The sequence below is a fragment of the Hyla sarda genome, chromosome 7 (genome assembly GCF_029499605.1).
Source record: "Hyla sarda isolate aHylSar1 chromosome 7, aHylSar1.hap1, whole genome shotgun sequence".
Classification (NCBI taxonomy): domain Eukaryota; kingdom Metazoa; phylum Chordata; class Amphibia; order Anura; family Hylidae; genus Hyla; species Hyla sarda.
In genome coordinates this window covers 185,144,429-185,156,889 of record NC_079195.1, presented here as the reverse complement: position 1 = coordinate 185,156,889, position 12,461 = coordinate 185,144,429, and the positions used below count along the sequence as shown (strand labels likewise).

At 41.1% G+C, this 12,461-nt stretch overlaps 1 protein-coding gene across 2 annotated transcripts; it reads right to left on the bottom strand.

The window, feature by feature from the left end:
- Window positions 1-2,178: 2,178 nt before the first annotated feature.
- LOC130282879 (protein kinase C delta type-like) lies at window positions 2,179-12,232 on the bottom strand. 2 transcript variants are annotated; one of them, XM_056531779.1, is made up of 4 exons: window positions 11,523-12,232; window positions 8,072-8,179; window positions 4,777-5,093; window positions 2,179-2,833 (listed from the first exon to the last, which is right to left on the bottom strand). In XM_056531779.1, exons 1-4 carry the CDS (start codon window positions 12,213-12,215, stop codon window positions 2,275-2,277), a joined length of 1,677 nt encoding a protein of 558 aa, XP_056387754.1. In that variant the 5' UTR covers window positions 12,216-12,232; the 3' UTR covers window positions 2,179-2,274. The 2 variants fall into 2 exon arrangements, with proteins under 2 accessions (XP_056387754.1, XP_056387755.1); XM_056531780.1 differs by lacking the exon at window positions 8,072-8,179.
- Between the last annotated feature and the right edge of the window lie 229 nt (window positions 12,233-12,461).

Here is a 12,461-nt window from a genome sequence, read left to right as displayed (position 1 = left end):
ATCAGGGTTATCGGTGGTCGATTGCTCAAGCCTGAATCTCAGTCTTGGAGCAATCAATCGCCGAGGGGACACGCCGGAGGCAGGTAAGAGGACCTCACGCTCGTGTCCCAGCTGATCGGGACACCGCATTATCACTGCGGTGGTCCCGATCAGCCCCGCTGAGCAGCCGGGCAGGTTTAATAGAGATCGCTGCCGCGCGCTATTAGCCCCGGGTCCCGGCATCAGATACATGCCGGGAACGACCCGATATGACGCGGGGTCACCACGTGACCCCGCGTTATATCGTGGGAGCCGGCCAAGGATGTAAATATACGTCCTTGGTCGTTAAGGGGTTAAATAAAATTTTTGTTTTTTTGTTTATTAAAACAATAGATGACCATCCAATGAAAATAAAGACACAGACACAATGATGTAAAAGGAAAAAAGGACTTTTTATTTATAGGAAGGGTATACTGGGGATACTGCGAGGCATAGAAATGTGTGTTATGTTCTATTTTGCTATATGTGAAATATAAATGTATAGGTAGAGCATTTTTATATACTGTGTTGATCCAAAGGAAGACGAAAACCCCCTTGAGGAAAGAGCCAATTATCCTTATGTAAGGGGGGAAAATTTCTTCCTGACCCCAAATATGGCGATCGGAACAAGTCCCAGGATCAAAAGCCAGTACCTGACCTATCTAATATGGAAAACTGGTAAAAAACTGGGGATGTGCAGCTCACAATTAACTAGCCGAGGTAAGAGGACTGTACACCTACACCTGGTGTTGTGATAAGGGAAACAAAACTAAAAAAGTAGCCAACCCCTCTAGGCTAGCATCAGTTGCCTGATACAGTGATGTAATGGTAAAAATGATGACTGGATCGTGCTTCAATTATAATATGAAAGTGCAAATTTATTACACAATATAAAATACATATAAAATATAAACAATAACTCCTCGAAACACAAGGGCCCTTGTGCCGAGGAAAATGACAATATAAAACTTATAAAACTTATACACACACCAATAGCTAGCATTGAGAATTTTTTTTTGAGAATTTTTTAACAATGCAATAGTACTTTAAATCCGGCCTCCGATATTTCAAATGGGTTAAATGTCCCTTAAAAGGTATGGATTCCAATTATACGTAAGGTAAAGTCCCATATAGGATATAGATTCCAAGCGCCTGTGACGTCACCCACCATCGAGTTACTTAGAAGTCCGCACCTGCTTCATCGTGTGGTTACCATCTGCAGCGAAACATCAGCAAGCGGTTATTATTACAGCTGGTCTGTGGCAGGCAGACCGCCGCGAGGACGCATGCCAGCGTCTGGTACCACCTACTAACCGTGCGGACTCCACATTTTCAACTCAAGGTGACTTTCTATCGGGATGTATTGCAGACTGGTAACTATAATTTACCTATTCTACGTTTAAAATTTGGAATCTATATCCTATATGGGACTTTACCTTACGTATAATTGGAATCCATACCTTTTAAGGGACATTTAACCCATTTGAAATATCGGAGGCCGGATTTAAAGTACTATTGCATTGTTAAAAAATTCTCAATAAAAAATTCTCAATGCTAGCTATTGGTGTGTGTATAAGTTTTATAAGTTTTATATTGTAATTTTCCTCGGCACAAGGGCCCTTGTGTTTCGAGGAGTTATTGTTTATATTTTATATGTATTTTATATTGTGTAATAAATTTGCACTTTCATATTATAATTGAAGCACGATCCAGTCATCATTTTTACCATTACATCACTGTATCAGGCAACTGATGCTAGCCTAGAGGGGTTGGCTACTTTTTTAGTTTAATATGGAAAACTATATGTTATAAATACTTTATATGCTATACCTTTTTTTTTTTATAATTTATTTTTATATTATTTTATTTGTGGGAATATTTAGTAATAAATTAAAGATTTATCATACTTGACCTATTTATGGCTGAGATGATCCCAAGGAAGGCAAAAAACCCTTGAGGAATAAGCCAATTGTCCTCAAAGGGGAAAAATTCCTTCCTGACCCCAAATATGGCGATCGGAACAAGTCCCAGGATCAGAGCCGATATCTACCCCTATCTGTTGTGTGTCTGTGTGTATGTGTCTATACTATCTATATATGTACCTGTGTGTATATTTCTATCTACCTGTATGTGTGTGATCCTAATGTATGTGTGATGATGTGTGATACTTACCGGCCTGTGCTGAGGTGTTACAAGCACAGGCCGCTCCTGGGTGCAGCACTCAGATGGTACAGAGCTCTGGGCCGTGGGCTGATCTTACCATTCCCAGCTTGGAGCTATGAAAGAGAATCCTTCCAAGGGGTGAAGGGCTGTCTCTACCTCTGACCACCGCAGGTCTCCCTTCTTCAGAGCTGCCTCGAATGGTGTAAATGGCGGCTGTGCTCTCTTCTGCTCCAGTTCCTCCCAGTTGATGGTGGTGAAGAATGGATGGTCTCTGATGTTCCTGTTCACACCCAGCCGCTTCTCAGGATTCTTGTGCAGCAGTTGTTTGATGAGATGTGTCAGGTCAGCAGGGAGCCAAGATGGAATATTAGGCTTCTCTCTGGTGATGGAATCGCAAGCCATTTCTCTGTTGCAGCCAAAGTAGAATGGGGAACGCCCTGCTGACATCCGGGATACAACAATCCCCAGGCTCCACCAGTCAACCGCTGCATAGTACATCTTCCTCTGGAGCACCTCTGGGGCCATGTATGGTAACGTGCCCGTCACTCCTTTGATCTTGTTGGAAGAGGTGACGCCATCTTGGGCAAGTCCGAGGTCTATGATGCAGATGTGTCCATCTCGATCCAGCATGATGTTATCTGGCTTGATATCTCTGCAATTAAAGAAGAAAAAAGATTGATAAATAAAAAACAATAGTAAAATTATTCAAAATTCACTGATGGAAAGTTGGGTGGATTATTTACAATAAAGAAGGAAAAATGATTTTTTACAGCTCACCACTTAGATGTAACCGGTTAATGGGATGTCCAAGGGAGGTCTTGTGGATATTAGAAATGGATACTAGAATTCCCAATGGTCTTAAACTAGTACTCCGGCCCTAAGACATCTTATCCCATATCCAAAGAATAGGGGATAAGATGTCTGATCGCGGGGGTCCCACCGCTGCGGGGGTCCCATCTCGCATGCACCTGTGGGAGCTGCATGTAGCGCTGCAGCCTCCGAGTCTGCTGGGTCACGACTATGGGGCCGGAGTATTGTAATGTCCCAACTCCGCCCCCATGTGATGTCCCGCCCCGCCCCCACAATGCAAGTCTGTGGGAGGGGGGCGTGACATAATGTATTTCTATTAAACCTCCTCGCTGGATCTCTCTTGTGTGCTGCCTTTTTACTCCTGCCACTATACTACAGGATTTATAACATTAGTTCGTATGGTGGGATTTATGTTATCTATGTATACTATTATTATCATTTAAATGATTATTAATATCATGGTATCCCATTATATTATACTTATCTATTGTTTATCTTTATTGTGTACACCCCTTGCAAAATGATGTTAGTCAATAAGGAGTTATTTTTTTGTATCTTTGAAAGTGTTGGTGATTATACAGGTGCACAAACAAAAAGGTTTTTCTTTTTTCTTATATACTATTTATATCGTGTTGAGGGCCATTACTTTAAAACGTACCTGTCATTGTGCCAAAAAAATTAAAAATGTTACTCAGTATCTAATCCTGATAATAAACATATATAAATTTTATGGGTCTAGGACCTATATATCCCTAACAAGTAGCATTCATATCTTGCTCACTTGCTTTGTCTTCTTGCCTTGGGGAAGGGGCATCTCTCTCTCTCACTGTGGATGAGTCATCTGCTCTGTGTCTGGGAGCAGCCTGGCAGTCTGCAAATCACTGCCCTCCTGTAACCCTTTCCTCTCTGGTTTCATGCTGTACATGTTACACAGAGAGGAAGATTATTGGAGTTTGCCTGCAGTATTCCTAAGACATTATGGTGAGTATATACAATATTAAATGTATAAATATAAAAATAGATCTTTATAAATTAGTGCAAGGATTTCAATGATAAAAGCACAGTAGTTTTTATGCACATATGTTCTATCTGTTCCTAATAAAGCTGGAAGCTAATCAACATAGCTGTCACTATATGTGTCATTCAGCTTCTTCGTACTCATTAATGTATGATCAGCCTCTTTGTCATTCAGGAGTAAGAAAAAGCTTTGGCTGTTCAAGCATGCTGGGAGTCGTTGTTTTACAACAGCTGGAGCTTTAGTGTTTGTAAAGCACTGTGTTAGAGCAGTGGTGCCTTTAGCTGTTGCAAAACTACAAATTCGATCATGGGAGTTGTAGTTACAGAACAACTGAAGGCTGCAGTGGTGCAGCAGTGATCTCCTATACTGGATACCAACATGCTTTATGGTATTTAGTATGCTACAAAATACAGAGTAGTCTGTCTGCATAAAGATAGATGACCTCTAGTGGCGGCTATATTTTTATTTTTTATTTTTTTGTAAAATTTATATTTTTTTAAATAAATGTATTTTTAATAAAAGTCATTTTATCAGTAGTACTACAAAATATAAAAAGTTTTTTAAAATGACAGTGCCCCTTTAAGCCTTGAAAAAGACATCAGCGAATCGCGTTGGTTTTTATATAATCTGTAGCCCACTGGACATTTCAATATATTCAAAATAAAGCTGGAAGATTTTTAACCCATACCTGAGTGCTGGATCTTCTCTGGAATTGGAGGCCTCTTTCCTATTTATTATTCACAACATGACAAGGAAGTTAGACTTACCGGTGGATGACGTTCTGTCTGTGAAGGAAATGGAGGCCACATGCAATCTCTGCTGTGTAGAATCTTACTATGTCGGTGTTCAGACAGCTGCACATTCTGAGTAAAGCCTCCAGGCTGCCGCCGGACAGGTACTCGGTGATGAAGAATGCATGGTCCTGAGACTGCTGTGCAGCATACAGGTGACACAGGAACGGGCAGTCTCGGGCCAGCATGAGGATCCGTCTCTCTCTCTGCAGGGTCGCTGCATTGTCCCCTGTCTTGGTGATTCCCTTGATGGCCACGTAGTTGTTTCGGCCGGGGACTGATGCCAGGCCCACCTGAAAGAAAGCAAAGGGAGCAATTGAGCAAATGGAAGACTATGGGATATATTATGTATTTCCAATACCACATAGGTTAATTTACAGAGTCATTACAACGAGAAAATCTATGGAATCTCCAACCTAGCATAAATGTACGCCCTACAGCGTTAAGTGACTTTGAAGCGAGCACAGGAGCTGCGCTCATTTTATAGTGTTGAGTGTCAGCTACTATGAGCACCAGACACTCAACACTAGTGACTCCGGGATCAAATAATTAAATCATACATTCTGGCTAGTTCAGTTGGCTCTTCGGTCCGAGGCCTGTGTGTGTGAGTCACGTAGCACTCTAGGGCCACATATGGGATATTTTTACCAGCTCAGGATGCAGGGCATACAAGTACGTTCCTTAACCTGAGTCCTTAAGGACTCAGGGCGTACATGTATGCCCTGAGTCCCTTTACCGGGGTTTAAAGCATTCTCACGAGTGGAGGACGCTTCAAACCCCGTGGGTCCCAACTGCTATCATTTTTATCAATAAAAAGCAATCAAAAAGTCCCATCAAAACAAAAATGGTACCAATAAAAATTACAGACCACGGCACAAAAATGAGCCCTCATATAGCCCCATATGCAGAAAAATAAAAAAGTTATAGGGGTCAAAATATGACAATTTTAAACATACTAATTTTGGTGCATGTAGGTATAATTTTTTTTTAAGTAGTAAGATAAAATAAAACCTACATATATTGGGTATCCTTGTAACCGTATGGACCTATAGAATAAAGATTAGGTGTCTTTTTACCGAAAGTGCACTGCATAGAATTGGAAGCCCTAATAAGTTGCAAAATGGCATTTTTTTATTTCACCCCACAAACAATTTTTTTTCCCTTGCAAATTATATTATAAAATAAGTGATGTCATTACAAGGTACAATTAGTGACACAAAATACAAGCCCCTATATGAAGGACAGAATTCAACGTGTTAGGATTTTTAGAAGGTCAGGAGGAAAAAACGAAATTGGAAAAATTAGTCCTTAAAGGGGTACTCCAGTGGAAAAATGTTTTTTAATTCAACTCGTGCCAGAAAGTTAAACAGATTTGTAAATTACTTCTATTTAAAAATCCTAATCCTTCCAGTATTTATCAGCTGCTGTATGCTCCACAGGAAGTTCATTTCTTTTTAATTTATTTTCTGTATGACCAAAGTGCTCTCTGTTGAATCCTCTGTCCATGTCAGGAACTGTCCAGAGCAGGATAGGTTTGCTATGGAGATTTCCTATTTCCCATAGAGAGCTGTAATTGGCTGGAACCATCTGGCCAATCACAACTCTCTGCAGGAAACATGAATATGTGTATATATATGTCAGTGCAGGGGCCCATAGAAAAGCGACTGCATCTATACATTATACAGGAGGATCGCAACGATGATCTGTCAATTAGTACAGGTACTACTACGCCTATCGTGGAACAGTGTGTTCCATGCTGGGAGTAGTAGTACTACCTAAAAAAATGTAAAAAAAATAAAGAAAAAAAAGTGAAAAACACACACAGACTACAGTTTTATTATTGTCAGCTACATTTTTAGGTCCCCACCCGCCCACATAAATTGATCCCTGTTTAAAAAGTAATAAAAATGTTGTTATAAAAAAGATACATTTCGTTGGATACAATTTTTTCCTTCACTACTGTATCTTTTTTTTTTTATGGTACCCTACAAAATTTTATTAAAAAAGGTATTTCCATCACTTTTTTGGATCGCTAAAGTCCAAAAAAGAATGAAAAATGCCTGCAAAAACGCCAAAGTTAAAACCCCCATATCGTTTTTCTTGGCGTTTTTTCACTCTCATAGACTTCTATGGGAGAAAAACGCCAAGATTTTGACTAAAAAATCGCCAGTGGCTCAACATGCTGCGATTACTGAGGATCTGACAAACGCCAAAAAAGAGTGAAAAAACGCCAAAAGCATTAAAAAAAAACACCAAAGTGAAAGACACCAAGTGGAATAAGAATTTTTGGATTTCTCATTGATTTACAGCTAACATTTGGCTGCAGCATTTTTTGGCCGAAAAAACGCCATGCGGCAGAATTGACGTTTTTCTTGGCGTTTTCACAAAAAAAAAGTAGAAACTTAGCCTTAGGCTGCGATCGTCCTGTCTATAGCAGAGATGCAGAGTGGCTGTATACAGCGCTCGCATCTCTGCTCTGTACTCCGGCCAGTGATATGAATAGAACATCATTCATATTTCCCTCAGAGCTGTGATTGGCTGCCACCATCCGGCCACAGCTCTTTGCAGAAAATATGAATGATGTTCTATTCACATCACTGGGCGGAGTACAGAGCAGAGATGCGAGTGCTGTATAGAGCCGCTCTGCATCTCTACTATATTATGGACGATCGCATCGGGTGTCAGGACTGTCACCCGGGGCGATATGTCTATTAGTACAGGTACTACTACTCCCATCATGGAACAGTGTGTTCCATGCTGGGAGTAGTACTACCTAAAAAAAAATAAAAAATAGAGAAAAAAAGTGAAACACACACACTATATTAAAAAATAATAAAAATGTTGTTATAAAATATATACATTTCATTTAATAAAAATTTTCCATCACTGCTGCATCCTTTTTTTTTTGTGCTGAACAAATTTTTGGTACCAGAAAAAACTGCCAAGGTGCAATTTCCACACAAATGAAAAAACGCAAGAAAAAACGCCCCAGAAAAACCACCAGACGCAGGACATTGCACTGGGGCTTTTTCAGGCATTTTTTCCAACCCAAAAGACAAAGTAGAAACTTAGCCTTAAGGTGTTAAATATGTCAGAACAAAATAGCATCTGTCAAAAAAAAAAATTACATTTTGAATTCCACTTCCACTTTGATTTAATTTATGTGAAACAAACAGGGCTTGAGTAGTGCAGGAACGCGCAGGAACGGCGTTCCTTTGTTTTTTCCACAGGAGGAACACCGTCCCTGTTACATTAGTCCTGCAGGACCGACCTCTCTGTTCTTACCCTCCCTCCGTCTCCTCCCCTGGCCCGGACTGCTAGATGCTGGAGGTGTAGGACCTGTGATGATGTCACCATCACATGTGGGGGCGGAGCTTAGCTGTGGAGGAGAGAAAAGATCGTGGTTGAAGGACCTGTGTGATGCTGCGGAGGAGGCGGGACTGAGTTGGAGGAGAGGTCACATGTCAGCCCAGTAGGGTAATTACATGGAAGAAGATTTGTTACAGTGTGTCACCCCAGTACTAAGGAGATTACATGTTGAGGAGGTTTGTTACAGTGTGTCACCCCAGTAGTAAGGAGATTACATGAGGAGGAGGTTTGTTACAGTGTGTCACCCCAGAAGTAAGGAGATTACATGAGGAGGAGGTTTGTTACAGTGTCACCCCAGTAGTAAGGAGATTATATGATGAGGAGGTTTGTTACAGTGTGTCATCCCAGTAGTAAGGATATTACATGAGGAGGAGGTTTGTTACAGTGTGTCACCCCAGTAGTAAGGAGATTACATGATGAGGAGGTTTGTTACAGTGTGTCACCCAAGTAGTAAGGAGATTACATGAGGAGGAGGTTTGTTACAGTGTGTCACCCCAGTAGTAAGGAGATTACATGAGAAGGAGGTTTGTTACAGTGTGTCACCCCAGTAGTAAGGAGATTACATGAGGAGGAGGTTTGCTGCAGTGTGTCACCCCAGTAGTAAGGAGATTACATGAGGAGAGGGTTTGTTACAGTGTGTCACCCCAGTAGTGAGGAGATTAGATGAGGAGGAGGTTTGTTACAGTGTGTCACCCAAGTAGTAAGGAGGTTACATGAGGAGGAGGTTTGTTACTGTGTGTCACCCCAGTAGTAAAGAGATTAAATGAGGAGGAGGTTTGTTACAGTGTGTCACCCCAGTAGTAAGGAGATTACATGAGGAGGAGGTTTGTTACAGTGTGTCACCCCAGTAGTAAGGAGATTACATGAGGAGGAGGTTTGTTGCAGTGTGTCACCCTAGTAGTAAGGAGATTACATGAGGAGAGGGTTTGTTACAGTGTGTCACCCCAGTAGTAAGGAGATTACATGAGGAGGTTTGTTACAGTGTGTCACCCAAGTAGTAAGGAGGTTACATGAGGAGGAGGTTTGTTACAGTGTGTCATCCCAGTAGTATGGAGATTACATGAGGAGGAGGTTTGTTACAGTGTGTCACCCCAGTAGTAAGGTAATTACATGAGGAGGAGTTTTGTTACGGTGTGTCACCCCAGAAGTAAGGAGATTACATGAGGAGGAGGTTTGTTACAGTGTGTCACCCAAGTAGTAAGGATATTACATGAAGAGGAGGTTTGTTACAGTGTGTCACCCAAGTAGTAAGTAGATTACATGAGGAGGAGGTTTGTTACAGTGTGTCACCCCAGTAGTAAGGTAATTACATGAGGAGGAGTTTTGTTACAGTGTGTCACCCCAGTAGTAAGGATATTACATGAAGAGGAAGTTTGTTACAGTGTGTCACCCAAGTAGTAAGTAGATTACATGAGGAGGAGGTTTGTTACAGTGTGTCACCCCAGTAGTAAGGTGATTACATGGGGAGGTTTCTTACAGTGTGTTATCATAATGATAGGGACATAAGGAGGTTTTTGTTACAGTGTATTATCAGAATGATAACCCCTTAAGAATATTGGGGGAGATGTATAAAGACCTGTGCAGAGGAAAAGTGGAGCAGTTGCCCATAGCAACCAATCAGATCGCTGCTTTCATTTTAAAAAAAAAATAAAGAAGCGATCTGATTGGTTGCTATGGGCAACTGGTCAACTTATCCTTTGGACAGGTTTTAATAAATCTCTCCCATTAGAGGTAAATATACATCTTGGTGCCCTGGAACTTAAAGGGGTACTCCTCCCCTAGACCTCTTATCCTCTATTCAAAGGGATAAGATGTCTGATCGCAAACTCGCTCTGTGCGTAATGACTGGCGATACAGGGGCCGGAGTATCAAGACTTCATGGCTAATAGTCATTTTTATTACTTTGAGGGGTACAGTTCATATAATGAGTGGGTTCTAACACGTAGGCCCCTCAGATCCACTTCTCAACTGAATTGGTCTCTAAAAATATAACATTTAGAAAATTGTTGCCAAATTTCTAAACCCCGTTAACGTCCTAAAAAAGTAAAATAACATTTAACAAATGATGCCAACAAAGATTAGACATAGATGCACATAAATACCTAATGTATGTGGCATAAATTATATATATAATCCTATATCTTTCTTACAAGTAAAGAATCTGGAATAAAAAATAAAAATCCTAACTTTTCACACAACTATTTCAGAGTATTTCACACAAAACTGCAGAATGTAGTTGCCCATAGCAACCAATCATATCACTTCTTTCATTTTAAAAAGGCCTTTGCAAAATATAAAAAACAGCGATCTGATTGGTTGCTATGGGCAACTGGGCAACCTTATCTCTACACAGGTTTTTATAAATCTCCCCTAAGGAGAAAATAAATAAATAAAATATGTATCACTTCTTTCATTTTTTACAGGCCTTTTCAAAAATGAAAGAAGCGATCTGATTGGTTGCTATGGGCAACTCAGCAACTTTTCCACTAGACAGGTTTTACTAAATCTCCCCCAATGTATTTTCAAAATTTCTGTCAATAAATGTCCTACAAACTATACCATTAAACATTAAATTCTACAGAAACAAAGAAGACTTCCCAACAACAATCTCAAAAAAAGACATTATTTTATTAAATATACGTAAACAATACATCATAAAATACATAAATGAAGAGAAAAACAACAGAAAATCCCACAGGGCAGTGGTTGAATATACTGGTGCTCAGAGGTGTAACTTGTAGCTTCTGGGCCCCATCTGCCAATTATAATACTGGTCACTTATAGGGCAGATGTGCTTTGGGGTCCCGTTAGGCACCAGGGCCCCGGTATAATTACCTCTGCACTCCCTATAGCTTTGCCCTTGCTGGTGCTAAGTAAAAAAAAGTTTTACTCCCAAAAACTATATTATGGGGTGGAAAATCACCGACATCTATATTCTGGCAATAATTTTACCAGACATAGAAAAATTATTATTAAGGTAACTAACTAGTTAAGGAAAATGAGATAGGGATTACTCTCTAATACAGTCTAATACCCATCTCTAGCAGACCAGATCTAATATGGGGACTTATTACAGTGCAGCGTTACATAAGGGCCCGATATCTGTCACACACAGGGATATAAACATTACTGGAGGTCTCTAGTGCTGCAGATATGTGATATATAGGAGTGATCATGGGGGCTGGTTATTTACTGGACTGTCTGTTATTCACCTCATTATGTACAGCTATCCTCATGAGCATAAGGGCTGATAACAGAAAGCAATAGCCTACATTCAGCTGCACATTAAATACATATGAGATAAAATTACATTGATTGTCCATTCAACATAAAATAAACATAAATAAACTTACCACTCCAAAGCTGCCCCTACCCAATACCTGATGGACAGTAAGGTGTTTGATGTTAAATTTGGGGTAATTGCTTGATGTTCCGGGGGCCTGACTGGTGCCTGGTCTTGGCTCCTCATCCTCCAATACTCTGGCATCCTCTCCTCTCCTTTTCTTTTCCTCCTCCTCACTCTCCTTTTCCTTCTTCCTCTCCTCTCCTCTCTTCTCCTCCTCTTCTCTCTTCCTCTTCTTCCCTCTCTTCTCCTCCTCTTCAATCTCCTCTTCTCTCTTCCTCTTCTTCCCTCTCTTCCCCTCCTTGCTCTCATCTTCCTTCTTCCTCTCCTCTTCTCTCTTCTCCTCCTCGTGCTCCTCTTCTCTCTTCCTCTTCGCTCCTCTCTCCTTCTCCACCTCCTCGCTCTCTTCTCTTTTCCTCTTCTTTCCTCTCTTCAGCTTCTCGCTCAGCTCTTTCTTCTTCCTCTCATCTCCTCTCTTCTCCTCCTCCTCGCGCTCCTCTTCTCTCTTCCTCTTCGCTCCTCTCTCCTTCTCCACCTCCTCGCTCTCTTCTCTCTTCCTCTTCTTTCCTCTCTTCAGCTCCTCGCTCACCTCTTTCTTCTTCCTCTCATCTCCTCTCTTCTCCTCCTCCTCGTCCTCCTCTTCTCTCTTCATCTTCTTTCCTCTCTCCTTCTCGCCATCTCCTCTTCCTCCAGTAGCCGCCATCTTTGGGATCCTGTAGAAGTCCGTCCGCTCGGTCCAACTGACAGTTGTGGGTAAACAACAACAACAGCCGTTGTCCAGGTGACGTGTTGTCATAGCAACATCAGGTGGCACCTGCTGGAAGTGGTCCAGGGACCTGTGCATCCATATACACTGTAATGTGGGCATCATGGTGATAGCCTAGTGTCCAGAAAAATGGAGACATCCATGGCTGGTTCTTGTAGTGCTGTTTTATTAGTAGATGGAGCA

Bases quoted from the DNA above. Each gene is read 5' to 3' on its own strand.
- LOC130282879 (XM_056531779.1), bottom strand. From the start codon at position 12,215: ATGGCGGCTACTGGAGGAAGAGGAGATGGCGAGAAGGAGAGAGGAAAG. The intron at 5,094-8,071 runs GTCGGTCCTGCA...GCTTTCTTTCAG, and splicing joins GGGAGGGTAAGAACAGAGAG to GTGGGCCTGGCATCAGTCCC. The intron at 2,834-4,776 runs GTAAGTCTAACT...CTTTAATTGCAG, and splicing joins AGACAGAACGTCATCCACCG to AGATATCAAGCCAGATAACA.